This window comes from Macrobrachium nipponense, chromosome 38, assembly GCF_015104395.2.
Source record: "Macrobrachium nipponense isolate FS-2020 chromosome 38, ASM1510439v2, whole genome shotgun sequence".
Lineage (NCBI taxonomy): Eukaryota > Metazoa > Arthropoda > Malacostraca > Decapoda > Palaemonidae > Macrobrachium > Macrobrachium nipponense.
Genome location: NC_061098.1, coordinates 6,817,730 through 6,836,608, shown reverse-complemented (window position 1 = coordinate 6,836,608; position 18,879 = coordinate 6,817,730). Strand labels below are relative to the sequence as shown.

The 18,879-nt window shown below is 49.5% G+C and overlaps 1 protein-coding gene across 1 annotated transcript in view; it reads right to left on the bottom strand.

Moving 5' to 3' along the window:
• The window catches only part of LOC135209510 (dedicator of cytokinesis protein 9-like), a 22,215-nt gene extending 3,620 nt beyond the window's left edge, over nt 1–18,595 (bottom strand). The window contains exons 1-4 of the mRNA XM_064242163.1: nt 18,369–18,595; nt 8,498–8,618; nt 7,999–8,207; nt 7,299–7,440 (exon numbers count right to left, since the gene is read on the bottom strand). Of these exons, the coding sequence (XP_064098233.1) occupies nt 7,299–7,440; nt 7,999–8,207; nt 8,498–8,618; nt 18,369–18,536 (640 nt within the window). The 5' untranslated portion in view covers nt 18,537–18,595. The remainder of the gene's footprint in view (nt 1–7,298; nt 7,441–7,998; nt 8,208–8,497; nt 8,619–18,368) is intronic.
• Nucleotides 18,596–18,879: the final 284 nt, after the last annotated feature.

Sequence of the window (18,879 nt, the reverse complement as noted above, 5' to 3'; positions counted from 1 at the left end):
GGGGATTGTGAAAGACTCGAACCTGTCGTCAGGGATCGACGGATTCTGAGTCTTGGCTACGAAATTCGGGACGAAATCGAGCGTCACAGATCCCCGCCCAGCCCCTGGAATGTTTAACATTGAAGGACAGATCCATGAAGTTCCCCTACTCTCTTCGCCGATGCCAGGGCCAGCAAGAAGAGGGGTCTTTGAGGGTCAGATCCCTGTCTGACGACTCTCGGAGTGGCTCGAATGGTCTTCGAGTCAAAACTCCTAAGGACGAGAGTCACATCCCACTCAGGGGGCCCTGAGCTCCCTGGGTGGGCAAGACCTTTCGAAGCTCCTCATTAGCAAGGAGATCTCGAACGAGTTCGAGATGTCCAGTCCCTCAGTTTTAAGGACGAGTGCCAGTGCAGCTCTATATCCTTTAACTGTGGGCGGTACTGAGAGGAGCTTCTCTCGGCGAAGAAATACGAGGAAATCCGCTACCTGCTGAAGAGTGGCTCTGAGAGGAGTAGACCCCGTCTACGACACCAACCACAGAAGACGGCCCACTTCCCCTGGTACACAGCTGCAGAGGACTGTCTGACGTGTCCAGCCATCTCTGTTGCTGCGCTGCGAGAAAAGCCTCTCGTTCGCAAGAGATGGTGGGATAACAGCCAGCCGTGAAGTTGTAGGGACTGGACTGCTCGGTGGTACGCTCTACGTGTGGCTGGGCTAGAAGGTTGTGCCAGTGGGGCATCTCTCTCGGTTCTTCTGCAAGAAGAGCCAGGCAGGTCCGGATACCAAACGGCTTGAGGTCGTTTGGGAGCCACCAGGATCATCCTGAGATTGGGAGTGACCAGCGCTCGGCTGATCACTTTCCGAATCAGACAAAAGGGAGGAAAGGCGTAGACGAAGAGGTTGTCCCAGGGGTGGTTGGAGAGCGTCCTCTGCAGCTGCCCATGGGTCCGGCACGGCTGAGCAAAAAACTTGAAGTTTTTTGTTGTGCCGGGTGGCGAACAGGTCTATGACCGGACGCCCCACAGGTTGAAGAGCCTTTCCGCCACTTCTGGGTGTAGGGACCACTCGTCCCTATTACCTGATCCCGACGGCTGAGCTTGTCCGCTACTACATTCCTCTTGCCTGGAATGTAGCGTGCTGACAGCTCTATCGAGTGAGCCGTGGCCCACTCGTGCACCTGCACAGTCAACTGGTGTAGCGGGAGAGACACTAGGCCCCCTGCTTGTTGAACGTATGCCACTACTGTGGTGTTGTCGCACATGCAACACCACCGAGTGTCCATCAAGCGGTCTTGGAACTCTTGGAGAGCGTAGAACGCCGCCTTGAGTTCCAGGACATTGCATGTGAAGGTGCTTTGTCGTGATGGTCCCACACACCTGCAGCCAGCAACTCCTCCAGGTGTCGCCCCATCCCTCGGTCGATGCGTCTGAGAACAGCAGCATCTCCGGGGGGGGAGTGCGTAGGGGCACTCCTCTTAAGAGTTCCTGTCGTCGAGCCACCAGGCTAGGTCCTGCCTCACCTTCTCCGTGATGGACACGGGGAAGTAAGGTGGATCCTTTAGCCTGTGACCAACTCTCCCTTAGTCTCCACTGGAGAGACCGCAGGTGAAGACGTCCGTGAGGAACTAACTTCTCGAGTGACGACAGGTGGCCGCATCACGACTTGCCCATTGCTGAGCTGCCTGTTCCTGCCGAGACAGGAACCGGCCGGCTGCCTCCCTGAATTTGCTGATCCTCAAGTCTGCGGGGCGGACTTGAGCTGCTACCCGTATCGATCAGCATACCCAGGTACTTCATCTTCTGCTTGGGTTCGAGATCGGACTTCTCGTAGTTTATCACGATCCCAGATCGCGACAAAACTTTAGAAGTCGATCCCTGTCCTGCAGCAACTGCGAGCGGGAGCTCGCCAGGACCAGCCAATCGTCGAGATACCTCAGAAGACGTATCCCGTGCGAATGGGCCCAAGCAGACACCAGCGTGAACACTCTCGTGAACACCTGTGGGGCGGTTGAGAGACCGAAGCAAAGTGCCCTGAATTGGTACACCGTCCCGTCGAAGATGAAGCGGAGGTACTTTCTGGAGGACTGATGGATGGGTATTTGAAAATACGCATCCTTCAGGTCCACTGAAAGCATGAAGTCGTTCTCTGATGATGGAGTCCAGCACGGAACGTGCCGTCTCCATCTGAACCGAGTCTGGCGAACAAATCGGTTCAGGGGAGAGAGATCTATCACCGGGCGCCAGCCCCCCGATGCCTTTTCCACTAAGAAAAGGCGGCTGTAAAAGCCCGGTGACCGATCCACTACGACTTCTACAGCTCGCTTGGTCAGCATGGTCTTGATCTCCTGCCGAAGAGCGTCGTCCTTTGAGGATCCCAGAACATATGTCTGCAGATGGACCGGGTTGGAGGTGAGGGTGGCCGAGATTCGAAGGTAGTAGATATCCCTCCCGAAGGACGTCTACTATCCAGGTCTCGGCACCGTAAGCGCTGCCAAGTTGCCGGCCCAATGGCTCGCCAGGCACCCCCCACCACTTCCGGCAAGCTGGTGAGGGGAACGCCGTCCCTAGCGTTTCCCACCTCGCTTCGACTTCTTCCCAGCACCTCCTCGGGGGGAAAGGAGGGCTGGGAGGAGGGCTGGTTACGGCCTCCTTTACCAGAAGTTGAAGCAGGAAGAGTCTTTCCTCGGGGCTTCGATGGAGCAGCCGTCTTAGCAGCCGAGGAAGCGCTAGCTAAACTCTTAGGCTTAGCCGCAGTTGTACGAGGTGCCCAGAAACCTTCGTAACTGCCTGGTGAACCAGACGGTCACTGTCATCAGTGCGCCGTCTTTCCACCGCAGCGTCCACCATCTCTCCGGGAAAGAGAGCGGAGGAACTCTTCATTGGTCCGTTACGGAGTCCATTTACCGCTTCACGCCCGGCCCCCTTGGCTACTCGTGTAAGGACAGCGTCCCTACGACGGAGAACCAAGTTGGCCCACAGGTTTGCCGTCTGATGGGCGAGGTAGGAGATGGCCCTACCTCCAGACTGGCACAGTCTCCTTGAAGTCGGGGGTCGTCTTCGAGGGCAGCGCCCCGGCGCGGGTCGGCCGCGACCTTGGATACTGTGAGGGACCACAGATCCAACCAAGAGACTGCCTGGAAAGCCGCCATAGCGGTAGCTTCCAGGCCCAGTGCCTTCCTGCTGCGAGAACCACAGGTTCTCCGACAGGAGCTGCTGCAGGGACACACCTGGAGTTAGCCTAGCTAGCTCCGGGTTAACCTGTTTGGGCGGTATTGGATCCACTGATGGCACGTAGAACTTCCGCTGTCGCTGCAGAGGAGGAGGAAGTAGCTTGGAAGACCGTCCTGACTTAAGTGAGTCCTCTCGTCCTGAGACGAAATTCCTCCACCTGGTCAAGGACTGAGTTCTGCAAGCTCAGATCGCGGCAGTCCCACCGTCAATTTGGGTTCCCTCTTCGGGCCCCAAAATGACTCGAGCCGGGACGTGGGCTCAGATGGTGGTAGCGGCGATCCTTCCCCCAGGTCGTTTGTGCTGACGAATCAGCGCAATAACCTGGGCAAAGTTCCTCTGGATCTCAGGATCACAGCGTCCTGAGGAGTAGGACCGTCCAGTCCCTCCAACAGGAGCAGCTCTCGAGACCCTCCTCCTTCAGAAGGAGGAAACAGCAACAGACCCCTGACGGTCGCCTCCAACCACTTGCGCGTACGACCTGGCTGGTCCTAAGACCATGCCTGGTTCGTGCGGCGTCGTGGCGGGATCGTGAGCGGCGCACCTCTCACGATCACTCCTAGGTACCTCGCTCTTCCCGTGTAGCCCGAGGAAGTTGAAGGTATAGGAGAGACAGACCTGACGCTCCCCCCCGTTCGTTGCTGGCAGGACCAGCGTACGTGGAGGGCTGTAGCCGATCACCAACCCGCGGTGGGGATCGAAGACTGCAGGCCTGGTCGTTTGCCCGCTCACCTGTGGCGAGCGGCTCGACTGAGCACGTCGACCCCATGAATCTCGTGCGTCAGACGAGCTGCTGCTGGCCACCGTCTCCGTCCGGTCCCTGTGGGAGCGGCGGTCAGGTGATCTGCAGAGCTCGCTTTCGCGGTGAGACCGGTGAGCGTCCTCACGGCACGTCAAACCGCTGGTACCAGCCGAAGCTGGTGCCGTTGGTCGAGGGGACCTCTTCTCAGCCTCAACCCGTGGCCGGTCAGAGACCGTCACGTAACAACCCGAGGTACCGGCTGGTCGCTACGAGAGCGGCCGCTGGCCTGGCGAGCGTCACTTGCGCGACTCTCGACAGTCTTTCTGCTCCGTGCCTCTGTCATGACGGTGAGCAAGCTCAGGCGTCTTGACTTTGGCTGCACGGTCGCCCGAAGGAGACCGTACACTCGGCCACCTTCTCGCGAACAGAGAAGTCGAGCCGGTACCTGGCTTAGCAGCAGTGCTACTAAGACCAGGCGCGGATGTACCAGCAGTAGCCAGCACATCCTTGGTCCCCGTCTTCTTCTCTTCTCAGAAGAGGAGACGGGCCCCGTTCCGAGGGAACAGGAGACCAGCAGAAGCAACCCCCCGTCACGCCAGAGCGAGACGGGCCCTTCGAAGGTCCCGCAGGAGCCTTCTTAGGGGGGGAGGAGGCAGCCTTCTTCTTCTTCGGCTTGGAAGCCTTAGAAGTCGAAGGGGAAGAGGCGGCAACAGACGACGAAGAAGACGATGAAGACGACGACGACATCTTCCTCTTCTTCTTCCTCTTCTTCGTCAGCTCTCTCAGGACGGACGTCAGGTTTCCTTCCATCCACGGAAAAGTCGGGCCAATTGCCGAAGCAACACGCCCCCGACTGATCCTGTCCGGAAAGACCTGAGACCGGTGCAGCACCTCCATGACGAGACGCGACGTGGGCAGGGGCAGGCACGGCAGGAGCGGCAGGAACATCAACAGCAGGACCAGTACCATCAGGACCAGCACCAGCAGGACCAGCACCAGCAGGACCAGCAGCAGCAGGACCAGCACCAATAGGACCAGCACCAGCAGGACCAGCACACCAGCAGCAACATCAACATGAGAGTCCCGCACCGCGCGCTTCGTAGGAGCGGCGCGAGGGCTGGGCCAGCAACACTCGCTGCAGGTACGGCAGGTTTACGGCAGCATAGTCCGGCGGCGTCACAGACCTCTCCATCTCAGCCAAACTCATCATTGGGACGGGCGGTAGATCCAGGGGCGAACTTTTGGGGCAGCGAAAGTCGGGAGTCGGCAGCACATAAAACCCAGGTGGCGGCGGCACGCCCCTCTTAGGTACGGCAGCGATCGGCATTTGAATTGATGCCGTTGGAGTCACCGACGCAATGTGTTGCGTATACACCACATGAGGAGGGGCGGCGTACGCTGGTGTTGACACAGTATTGGTCGTTGTTGTCACCACACCATGAGTTACAACTGCCGACCCCGCTAGCCGTTGAATCAAGCCCTGGATACTGGGGGCGCCCTGCAGTCCCAACGACGCCCACACCTGTCCAAGGTCGTCACTCACAGAAGGCACACCTGAGGGAGGAACAGTCGGGTCAGTTAGAGGGGCACCCTCGCGCTTGGGGGAGGACGAAACCCCACCCAGAGGCGGACGGAAGACCCCGAATACAATTGAACATCCGGGTATCGGGCACCCTCCTCCACACTCGACGGATCGAGTGAGGAGAAGGACTCCGAAACCCCCCCCGCAGGGGAAGGCGCAAATCGTGGGGGCTGAGCTGGAGGCAGGAAGGATGACGAGGTATCCGTAACCAAAGGAGTCGCTGGAGAGCTTTCCGACGACTCCTTGGTCGACCTACGCCTCTTCCTACCCTCGTACAGCACCCACTGCGCCTCGGACCAATTTACACAGACATTACATGGTTCGGTTCGGGAGCATTCTCGCCCCCGACACCGAAAACATAACTCATGAGGATCAATATCTGGGTAAGAGCGGAATCCGCCGCATTTACGCCCCTCCAGCCCGGGACACACTCTACGGGCAGCTGGTGGGCGCGGCGAAAGCTCTTCTTGATCCATGATTAATTAATTCACTTCACTCAATGAAAAAATGAAAAAGAGAAGTACTTACAATTTCATTTCAAGACCACAAACAAACCAGTCAGAAGAAAATTGTAAACATCCAAAGCACACGACGAAATAGCGGGCAGAGCGATGACGAACACGTCCTGTCACACCACGGCCGAAAGCAAAAGTGATTCTTCACCGCCCGGGCGCGCGGCGCGCGCACGATCGGACAAGCAGTTAACTACCGTTCTCCCCTTGTTCGAAGCTTACGACCGTCCCAGCTGCCGCTAGTTACCTTCCTATTGTTAAAGGACCGAGGGTTTGTATTACGTATCGGAACAAATTAATATTTCCCTTTCTTGCAAACTATGTGAGTGTCTACCGAAAATTTCGGTAGTTACACGTCATATATTCTTCGAAATTTTCGAAGCCAAATTCATTAAAAAGTTAATAAAAGCGTATGCTGAACCAAAGACCCAGTACTTCCCTGCAAAAGACAGCCCAGAAGATCGATGGCGATGAAAAACGAAAATCAAGTCAGGAGGTAGCAACAACATATGTTGACACTACCGCGACAGAGAAAATCTGGTTCTAGAACGGGAATGGTTCCTATTCCTGCCACCCAGCGGCAGGGGGGTAGATCACCTGACCTACCTGCAGCGTGTGCCGCGAAATTCGAATTTCTGTCGGACGTCAGAGACATAAGCTAAGTATATATCTGCCGGGGAAGTTGTATGTACAAAACTAAAATACAAAAAAATTACAATGAATGTGCTTATGTAAGAGGTCTATTATGGTTTAATATCATCAGAAACCTAGGATCTCAATTAACAAAAAACTGAAGCTCAAATTGCCATTGGTTTCATAAAAGGTAAAAGAAACTGAAATGAACTGCAGCTCAGCCAGTAAATAATGGGATAGACGGCACACTTGGTGACAAGTACACAAGATTACCCTAACTTTCTCCAAAAATTAATAGGTAATTTTACCTGGAAAAACTATTGTCAATTAGGGAATCACCAAATTAATAGGAATTACTTGCAGTGACTTCTGAGGCCCATTTTAGATGGCACTGAAGGTTCTTTGCAGCATCTTTCAGCCCCACTTGCCTTACTTTGTGCCTTATACTTTTCATCCATTCCTTTGCTTTCTCCCCATATACATATCAGTCCAGCTTCTTCTTTTATGTAATTTGGACAAGAGCCCCTATGGAAATTTTGCATTGCGACACGGAAGTTTTGCTAAAATTATTTACAAGACCTTACTTAAGTACTATGTGCTATAAACCTGATAAGATTTACCTGCATCCAGTCTCAAGTTGGATTCATCACGAGGTATGTTGTCTGAAATGATGGAGAAGACTTGACATCCATCAGCAAACTCCCCTTGGTGGTGCAAATATTCTGCCATAAGTGCTGCAATGTGCAGCTGACAAAATGCTGCCTGTAAGATTGGAAAACATCAGTATTAGTGACTAGAATTTTTTATTCAATGCATATAAAAGTTCACCTCACCAAAAACAAATTTGAGATGTCTTATTTTTTCTTTGGAATCATCTCAATTAAAAATCAACAAATAATTCAATTAAACTGATACCATCTCCCCATCACATTATCTTATTGTACTGCTAACAAAAATTTGAATTTGCACCAGATTAGAGTATATTAGGTTATGTGTTTAATTAACCTTTTCTAGAAAAAATATTAATTGAACAGATTAATAAATAACTAATAAATCTTTACATGATATTTATGGCAAACAATTTCAAGACAATCTTAATTCTATATTAAAGAGCACATATTATCAAGCAGTCTAGTAATTAAATATTGTACGTTACCTTGAGGTCAGAGTAAAAAATTAAAAAATACAGAGCTAATTACGTCTTGAAAAACAAACATTACTTAAAAAATAAAAAAATACAGAGCTAATTACGTCTTGAAAAACAAACACATTACTTATAAGGTTGCCACCACACTGTATAAAAAAAGGTGAGGAACAAACCTCTGAAAGGTCACCATTTTTGACATGGTGCTTTGCCATGGCTTGCAACCAAGTGGTTCGCAGTTCTGGGGTTGCTGCATATGATGCAGCAAGGGAATGCTGAAGGTCACACAGCATTTCAGGATCACACTCATGTTCTCTCATTTGGGCTGTTGCTACTAACACTGTTCGAATACGTTTTGTTAAATCTCGGACTTCACTTACAAACCCTGAAAAACAAGGGATCTAATGAAATTTTATATCTTCACCTTATTTGTATTGTGTATTAGTATTGCATAAATCTAATTACACTAGAACCACTAACTAATTGCACCTAAAATTTATTACTTTTTCAACACCAATTCTATGAACTTTTCTAGGAACTACTGTTTACAATGTTATTTTCCATGACATACCGTAGTCACTACAAAAGCTATAAACATTTCTGAGAGAGCTTAAGTATTGCAGTAAAAATCAGTGTGTACCATATCCAATGCTGGCTGAAATAAAGTTGAAATACCTGTATTGTTCATTGCTTTATCACTAGATGCATAGCTGTTGATAAGTGCCATGGACTCTTGAAAACGTGAATTATTCAGACCAATAACTTCACCAAGAAGCTGTGATACTGAAATGATGACCTGGAAAATATTGGGGAATTTATTTTATGGTCAGCGAGTAAAAGATCATAGCAACTAGAGATTTATTAATAAAATACTTAAAATATGGCTTTTGTAAATACGTTCAGTACAGTCTAAAATAAAATGAATTATCATTGCTTAAAATACCTGAAGTTTGTCTATGAGAAAATGTTAGTGTTCCTATTGGCAATCTATTTTTCATAAATAATCTACACACATTTAGCATGCAACTAAAGACTGGTAACAAGACCCACAGCAAGTAAAAAGAAAAAATACTTTGCAAAGATACACAAATACAAGTAGCCTCACTTAAAACAAGGAGCAAATAGATGTGAGGGCTTAGTAGCTCAATACATATAACATTCCAAAAGATAAATCATTGAAAAATTCAGAATTCCCCTTACAATCTTAACAGATTAATATAATAAACTGCACAGAACAAACAAAAAATGTGAAAAAAGCTAGTGATCTTTCTTTAAATGCATACAGCTATAAAGGCAGGGGAAAACCAAAAATAAGCTGATGATTATAAAGCATAATATAAGACAAATAACAATCATCAATGGCAAAAACATTTTGCTCTGAATGAAACTGAAGATCCTTTATTAAACTTAGTATACAAATTCCCTATGTTAAAGTTAAAAAAACCTTTGGTGAGGATTTGTGCTCCTTAATTATGTTTATCAATAAAACATCTTGAAAATGGTATGTCCCTAATTCATATACTGCTTCAAAGACAACCATCTGCAGATAAGGCAAATAAGAGCCAATGGGTCAAACAATAAGAGAAATAAAAACAAACAAGAGACTAAAATTAACCTGACAGACAATGCAACACTGATCACACCTTGCACCACAGAGGCAGGGGCTCTTGAGTTGAGCTAAGAGTAAGGTAACCAGTTGATTTTTTTTATTCAATTCTCAAAGAGGAAAAAAACATACAACACAAAAACCAAAAAAAAACATCAAAACTTACGAGAAAATAAAAAGCAGTCTTTGTAACTTGAATTACAGTAAGCAATTTCAAGAAGTTTGTGTAATCCTTTACACTTAAAAAGCATTTTCAACAAAAGAGAAAACTGTTAAGGAGAGTAGACATAGAAACTTCAATTCAAAGCCATATATAAATAACAGACAATGGCTAAGAGGTCAGGAAGGAAGACATAGAAGGCTGAATTGTAAGCAAACATAAGGATAAGAGAATACAAACATATGGATAAGAGATTAAGAGGAAAAGTTTAAGTGAGAGATAATACCTCCTGAGGGACAGCATCAGGTATGGTGAAGGAAGCAGAAACAGAAAAATTAGGTAAGAAAAAAGTTTCCAGAAGCTAGTTCTCTACATCCAAAAGCATGAACCAGAACCTTTATGATGGAATGCAAGACAATCAAATGTTCTATGAAATTCCACAAGTATGACATTATCCCAAGGGTAAGAGTGAACCCAATGGACCTTGCTAGAATTTCCCCCATGGAAAAGGTTTGTAAGTCAACATGGTAAAAACTCTGAAAGTAACACTGTTTGTAAGGAACTGGTTGACAAGAGCCAAAGGTAAACATAATGCAAGAGAGAGTACTGTACTCAGAACTTCAGTTTATATTACAATACAATGTATAAAAAAATGTAAAACCTTTGGCTTGCTCTGAGTAGACTGAGTATTTGCTGTAAATCAAAATGTAACCAAAAATTAATCAACAAATCTACCTTGGCTATACCATGCACTATGAAAATGAGATAGCTACTTATTTCCAAGCCAATACTAATATTAGATTTGTTGTCATTGGACAATATTCCAGGAGCACACTTTACATAAAAGCTTTCTGAAGCAGGTCACACAAATGACAAGAGAATTAACTTGAAAGACAGCCTTCAATTATTAGACAAAATCATTATGAAAAGAGTATGTATATAATACAATCTCAATTTTGCAAACTTACCCTTTAACATCATTCTAAGTACACATCTAGGTTTTACGTAACTTTTAGGAAACACCTATACAGATTAATGACGGTAAAACCTTCCTCGGCTTATAGGCTGAAAATCTCTAAATAAATTACCCATGATTTACATAACAGTGTTTCAATTCATTTTAGTTTTGCACCAACTTGAAAACAATCTCAGGAGCACATATACATAATTACAGATTATATATGGTAACTATTAATGAAGACTAGCCATCAAAGTAGTCCTATCATAATTTGGGAGATTCCATTAATACATAATTCCTAAAAACTTTACTAGGAAAAATGACAATTTGTCGAAAATTGCATTTTTCCTAACTATACAAACCTGAGGTCCTTTAACAATAGGAAGGTAACTAGCGGCAGCTGGGACGGTCGTAAGCTTCGAACAAGGGGAGAACGGTAGTTAACTGCTTGTCCGATCGTGCGCACGGGCAGGTGAAGAATCACTTTTGCTTTAGGCCCATGCAAAAAGTTGCAGAGTGAGGGGTGGCATGAGGTGGGACTATATGTAAAGGACCTCAGGTTTGTATAGTTAGGAAAAATGCAATTTTCGACAAATTGTCATTTGTTCCGATACGTAATACAAACCCTCGGTCCTTTAACAATAGGAAGACTCACTTATTGGTGGGAGGAATCTGAGTCTTTTTGGTGAACAGACTGGTGTTCGTCCAACCCTGGAGTGCCTCCCTGGTCGTAAGAGCAAGGGAGGGATCCAAACCTCTGTCCGATTGATCGGGGTGTGCACCGCAGGATCAATGGTCAGACCTCTGGGCCAAGTACTAAGAGAGAGGCAAGCGTATCTCTTCGTACCAGCAAGCAAGAACTTGTTCCTGTTTGCAAGAGACAATCATAAAATGATGGGTTTGTCTCAAGTTGGCATCCACTTCCTCCCCCTTGTTGGAGGAAGTGGTGGATATTACTCCTATCCCTACTGAAAGGGATAGGATGGTGCTCTATTGAGTAGCTCACCTGCATCTCGTCCTTACCCAGCAGGGTGACGACCGTGTCCCTCTACCCACAGTAGTAGAGAGAAAAAGATGGGAAGAGGAGCCAGTCACACTCTCATTCACTCATCCATTCTTACGGTCACACCAGGACTCGATGCTGTTCAGCCTGCGAGGGTCTGGGTTAACTACACAACGTGTTGAGCAACCACCATGGTTCCCAAGGAAAAAGAGATCCAAGGACCTGTGGGCAATTATCCCGAAGGTTAGAAGGAGGTGCATTGCGGTCCGGTTGGACCAGGCCCCTGCCTTCACTACCTGCGCCAAGGAGAAGTTCTTGCGGAACGCGAGGAGAATGATGAAGAGGCGTCCACACTCATCCTGGGTGTCGAGTTTCTTCAGACAGCTCCGTCGCGCCTTCACAGGACAAAGCAGCATAGCTTTCGTATCGGAGGCGGTGAAGTCCATTAGGGAGGGTATTGTGAAGGACTCGAACCAATCGTCAGTTACCGAAGGGTTCTGAGTCTTCGCTACGAAGATCGGTACGAGAAATCGAGCGTCACAAATCCCCATCCCCTTGTGCTTGACTTCGCAAGAAAAGTCATGCAGTTACCTAAGACGAAAAGAAGGGAATAGTCGTATGACCTATCCCTCTTCTCGACTGGTTATGTACAGTACTCATACTGACAAGCTATTAAGACGAAGTAATGATTGCTCTGGAACAACCGAACTAAGTCCACAGCATAGTTTGTAACTGACTCGGGAGCTCTGACAGCTGCCGACTGACTGGTTCGGAATCGGTAGAGGCAAGTTGTCCAAGCATCCGGGTAAGTCACGTGACCTTCGCTCTTTAAAGAGTTATGCTGAGAGACCAAACAAATAATATATTTGTTAGTCACCGATGCCGGACGGCGCAGTGATGATTCTCTTAATGCATAAGCTCAAAAGGCGAAAGTCAATTGCCTTTAAAAGACCGAGGTCCCTGATGGCAAGATAATCTCATAGACGTTGAATCTCAGCTTAAGGAGAAACAACACTATGTGACGTTGAAGACGAAGGTAGGCAATGTATGCAACCTACGTCTTCCAGCTGAATCGAGAGAAGGAATCTCAAGATTCTGAACCTGTGCTTACAAATGACTGAAAACGCTAACCGCCATTTCATTACTGTCCGGTGTGCAATGAAAGCGGGGCGTTCTTCAGGGGAGAGCCGCTTGAAGAACTGCTTCTCATGGGCTGAACGTTTGGAAGTAGAGCTGGCAGGTGTGGGAGTAGGCGATGTCTTTCAATACATCTGCTAATCCGGGGTGGACAATGAACAATTGCACACCTCCGAATACGAGATATTTTGAGGACAAACTCAGATTCCGCAAAAATCATTCGCATTATCGCTATTACGATTGCCGCAAAGAGGACTATTACAGAATTCTGTTACCGTGCGGTAAACAGAAAGATGAGAGTCGAATAGATATCTCTGTTTTAAATTCTCGCAATACCGAAGACGATGAATACTAGTGTCACAGCAGTAGATGGTCATTCATGTATGCGAGAATCCCCGTTAATCAGAGACTTAAGTCCGTGATTGTTGGGCAGAGATACGGTTGGTATTCAATCAAAGCAGGTGAGAAAGACATAACCAACCGTGCATCTCGAAGCGCCAACTGGTACTGAAATGCCTCGGGCAATTCAATATGCAGTAGCTGTCGCTGACTCGTCATCCTGAGTTGCCAAGTAATCCTTTCCACGAAGGAATGCGTTCGGCTAGAACCACCGAGCATAAAAAGATATGCTCGAGCAATTATATATGCGAAACGAATTTCGGTAAATATAAAAGCTTAAATGGTGTTGTTGTGACACACCCTAAGTATATAAAATTGAAACTGGAAACTCCAGGGAGGTTGCAGGCCACCCCGAGTTGCAGTTCAATTAGAATACTTCTCGTCTACATCGCAATCCGTAGAGTAACCAGGGATATGCGCCTACTCCCCTCGACTATTCAACTGCTCAGCAGAATCATGTCGCCAAGGTAATATACGTAGTATATTTGTAGGATTCTGAACAACGATCTCCATCCTAAATTCTTTCCCTTCAAGAAAACAAAATAAGGATTGGAGATCGACGCCTTCGATCTCTAAGAAAGAGAGAGAAGGAGAAGTCTTCCCCGAAGGAAAGCTTCAATGGTGCACAGAATAACGAAGACGAAAAATTCAAGCCAAACTGGATATTCCCGTCCGTTCTCTCTAATCCAGGGCTGGCCGCCACTGTGAGATATCTTCCTTCGGCGACAGTCTTCTTCCAACGCTAAGAACTCCAGGAATTCGAGCATTCGGCGAGATCCCCGATTATCGTAGGTAACAATATCGGGAATACTCGTCTAACTCCCTTGGACAGTGGTCTCGCCATGTGTGCTAGAAATTCTGGCAGAATTCCTAAGCGCCCAGCGAAACCCCCACCGGATTCGTTAAACGAATATCGGTTGGTTGTCCTCTTGATTCCCGTAGAAATCGGAGATGGTGCAGGGTCCCTCCTCCACGACCGGGGTTACGTCAGGTAGGACCCGAAGGTCCCCCCGGTTAGCGCAGTCCCCAATCGTGGGATCCTACAGAGAAGTCTGTAGGATCCTACCCCTTTCCCTCGTAGCCGGTAAGGAGAGAGGGAATGGGGAAGGAAGGAAAAGGGATATTGCTCGCCCTTCCAGCGGTACTAGCATTTGGAGACTTTGAGTAGGAGCAGCCATCACCTTGCGGCGATGGGCCTTCCTCCCACCCCCCTCCCCCCGAGGAGGGTCACGAACTCGTGCTGTAGGTAAGCATCTGCCACCACTGTGAACTTCGTCTGGGTGGGCTGATCGACACCTGACAGGAGAGCCGAAACCGTCCTCTGACTCATTCCAGTCCTCGTCGAGATCGAAACCTCTCAAGAGGACGGTAAGGGGGGGGGGGGGGGGGCGAAGAAGAAGAGCTGCAATACTCCGAAAAAAACGCCGCTGTCACGCAGAGGAGGGGAAGTAGCTTGCCCGACCGGCTAGACCTGAGCGAACCTTCTCGTCCGGAGACGAGAGGCTCTCCTGGTTCAGAACCGAGTCAAGAAGCTCTTATTGCGGCAAGCCCACCGTCAGTCTGGTTCCCTACTCGGGCTCGAGAACGACTTGAGCCGTGGAGCGGCGATCCTCTCCCCAGGTCGTTGTGCTGACGAATCAGTGCAATAACCTGGGCAAAGTTACTCTGAATCTCGGAAGTTACAGCGTCTTGAGGAGTCCCTCCAACAAGAGCAGCTCCCAAGACCCTCCTCCTTCAGAAGAAGGACCAGCAACAGATCCCTGACTGTTGCCTTCAATCACCTTGCTTGCGTACGTCCTGGCTGGTCCTAAAGACCATACCTGGCACGTGCGGCGTCGTGATGGGATCGTGAGCGGCGCATCTCTCACGATCACTCCTATATACCTCGCTCTTCCCGGCGTATGCCGAGGAAGTTGAAGGTATCGGAGACAGACCTGGCGCTACCCCCTCCCCCCCCCTGACAGTCGCCTCCAATCACTTGCGCGTACGTCCTGGCTGGTCCTAAGACCATACGTGGCACGTGCAGCGTCGTGACGGGATCATGAGCGGCGCACCTCTCACGATCACTCCTAGCTACCTCGCTCTTCCCGGCATACCCCGAGGAAGTTTAAGGTAGTGGAGAGACAGACCTGACGCTCCCCCCCCGCTCGCTGGCAGGACCAGCGTACGTGGGGGGCTGCAGCCGATCACCAACCGTGGTGGGGATCGATCTGCAGGCCTGGCCGTGCCGCTCACCTGTGGCGAGCTGCTCGACTGAGCACGTCGACCCCGGTCCCATGCGTCAGACGAGCTGCTGCTGGTCGCCCTATCCGCGCGGTCCCTGTGGGAGCGGCGGTCAGGTGACTTGCAGAGCTCGTTTTCGCGGTGAGACCGGTGAGCGTCCTCAAGGCGCGTCAAACCGCTGGTACCAGCCAAGGCTGGTACCGATGGTCGGGGGGACCTATTCCCAGCCTCAGCCCGTGGCTGGTCAGAGACAGTCACGTCTACCAGGGTTACCAGCTGGTCGCTGCGAGAGCGGCCGCTGGCCTGGCGAGAGTCACATGAGCGGCTCTCGCTAGCTTCTGCTCCGTGCCGCGGTCCTGGCGCCGAGCGAACTCTGGCGCCAAAATTTTGGCTATACGCTCTCCCGTGGGAGATCGTATACTCGGAACTTCTCGCGAACGAGAGACCGAGCCGGAACCTGGCGTAGCGGCAGCGCCGCAAACACCAGGCGAGGAAGTACCGGTGGTAGTCGGTACGCCTCTGGTCCCCGTCTTCTTCTTCCTTGTGGAAGAGGAGACGGACCCTGTTCCCGAAAGAGCAGGAGGACCGGCAGAAGAACCCCCCCGTCCCACGGCGTGGAACGAGCCCTTAGAAGTTCCCGAAGGAGTCTTCTTAGGGGGGAAACCCGGGTTACCAGCTGGTAGCTGCGAGAGCGGCCGCTGGCCTGGCGAGAGTCACCTGAGCGGCTCTCACCAGCCTTCTGCTCCGTGCCGCAGTCTTGGCGCCGAGTGAACTCTGGCGCCGAAACTTTGGCTGCACGGTCTCCCGAGGGAGAGCGTACACTCGGGATCTCCCGCGAACGAGAGACCGAGCCGGAACCTGGCGTAGCGGCATCGCCGCTAGCACCAGGTGAGGAGTACCCAGTGCTAACCGATACTCCTCTGGTCCCCGTCTATCTCTTCCTTACGGAAGGGAGACGGGCCCCGCTCCCGAAGGAGCAGGAGGACCAGCAGAAGAACCCCCCGTCACACCGGAGTGAGACGGGCCCTTCGAAGGTCCCGAAGGAGCCTTCTTAGGGGGGGAGGAGGCAGCCTTCTTCTTCTTCGGCTTGGAAGCCTTAGAAGTCGAAGGGGGAGAGGCGGCAGCAGACGACGAAGAAGACGATGAAGATGACGACGACACCTTCCTCTTCTTCATCAGCTCTCTCAGGACGGACGTCAGGTCTTCCATCCACGGAGGAGCCGGGCCAATTGCTGAAGCAACACGCCCCGACTGAACCTGTCCGGAAAGACCTGAGTCCGGGGCAGCACTTCCATGACGCGACACGACGTGGGCAGGGGCAGGCACAGCAGGACCAGCAACAGCAGGAGCGTCACGCACAGCACGCCTCACAGGAGCGGCGCGAGCGGCTGGGCCAGCAACAACATCAGCGGCAGGTTCAGCCATCACCTCGTAGTCATCGGCAGCCAGCGGGAACTGGGACCTGGTACTGGCGCCGGTCAGGGGCGAGCTGCTGGAATAGCGGAAAAGTCTGGGGCAGGCAACAAGAAAACACAGGCGGCGGCGGCATACCCCCCCTCGGTACGGCGTCGACCGGCCCTAGTAGCGGCAGACGGCGTCACCGACACAGCATGGGGAGTGTAGACCAGCGGGGGGAAGCAGCATAAGCGGCCATGGAGGTTGTAGTGTAGACCGTGCCAAGGTCACTGCCCCAGACCTCGCTAGCCGCTGCAGCAGATCGTGGATGCTAGCACGCCATGCAGCCGCAGTGGTCCATACCTGTCCAAGGTCGTCTCCCACGGATGTAGCACCTGCGGTAGCACAGACAGATTAGTAAGAGGGGTTCCCTCACGCACGGGGGGAGACATGTCCCACCCGAACGCAAGGAAGACCCAAATAACAAAACACAACGAGGAAGAAACTGAGCGGGGGTCAGGAAAGAAGACGAAGAATCGGATACCAAGGGAGTCGCGGGAGAGCTTTCCGACGACTTCCTGGCAGACCTTCGCTTCCTCTACCCCCGCACAGCAGTGAAAAGTAATATGAAAATGAAACAGAATACTGCACTTGCGATTCACTTCATAGAACTTAAAGGGAAAAAGATCAATTCCGGGTAAGAGTGGAAACTTGATCCATAATAAATATGGATGCTATCATAAAAATATATATGAAAATGAAACAGAATACTGCACTTGCGATTTCACTTTCACAGAAAATCAATCGTAAGGATCGAAGCGCGGAAATTGATCCAAAATTAAATTTGATGCAATTAATAAATGAAAATGAAAAGAATACTGCATTGCGAATCCACTTTCATGCATTCTATCCATAAAAATAAGAGGCTCGTGCCGAGCGCAATCACGCTCTCGGCAACAAACGCACAGGGGAAAATATAATGAAAAGAGTACTTACATCTTTCAATTACACACTTTCGCCCAAAATACATGACTCGGCGCGAGCGCGCCCGCCCTCGGCACCGAGACATAATTCAAGGGTATAAATTTCATGAAAAGAGCGGAAATCGCCGCATCTACGGCGATAGCTCCATGTTGGCTTATAATTAAGTAATGAAAATGAAAACAGTGTACTTACAGTTTCATTTTCAAGTCAAACAAACCATTAGTAGAAAACACAATATAAACAAAGCATACGACGATGAAGCGGGCAGAGAGCGATGACGAACACGTCCTTCACACCCGCGGCCGAAAGCAAAAGTGATTCTTCACCTCTCAGGCGCGCGGGCGCGCGCACAATCGGACAAGCAGTTAACTACCGTTCTCCCCTTGTTCGAAGCTTACGACCGTCCCAGCTGCCGCTAGTTACCTTCCTATTGTTAAAGGACCGAGGGTTTGTATTACGTATCGGAACAAATAATGAGCAGTACACAGGGTTTAACCTTATCTGTGTCACTGTATCTCTTTTAATCATAATTCTCATGCAAAAATTACTAAAAAGCGCCAGAGAACACGATGCATTGAAAGTTTATGCTACAAGGAGGTAGTTCTATCTTTACTAAAAACTGTAGCCAGCATTATCTAGAATGTCTGTTAATAATGTATGTACATATTTATTTTTCAGTACCTGCAAGTGAACTCTGTTGATACCACTCCGCCTAGTGAATTCATAGTTACTTCTCATGAGCAGGTAGAGCACAGCGCATGCTTCATGGCGTAGGTTGGTCAGCTTGCTGTTGCAACACTTCAGCATCTCGAAGCAGAGTGACCCACAGAGAGAAGCATCGCCTGGCATCAATTATTGATGAAAACTTAGTGCAATGTTTTCAGTTACAAGACAACATCAATCATCGAGTAGCAAGCTCACCAGAAATAACACAAGCAGACACAATTACATGATAAAAAAAAAGGCAGTGAAAAGCGTTAACAGCAATAAGCTAGCTTCAGCAAAAAAATGGAGACTTTTAAAGACAACATACAAAAAAGATGTCCTGCAGCATTAATCAAAAGTAAATGTAAGAACTGCTCCTGCACAGTTGTACCGCACACATTTCTGTCACATTTTAATATTCAAACACAACCACTTCAGGGAAAGAGGTTAACTGCTTTTGCAAGACCAGATAAAAAGAAGCACTATT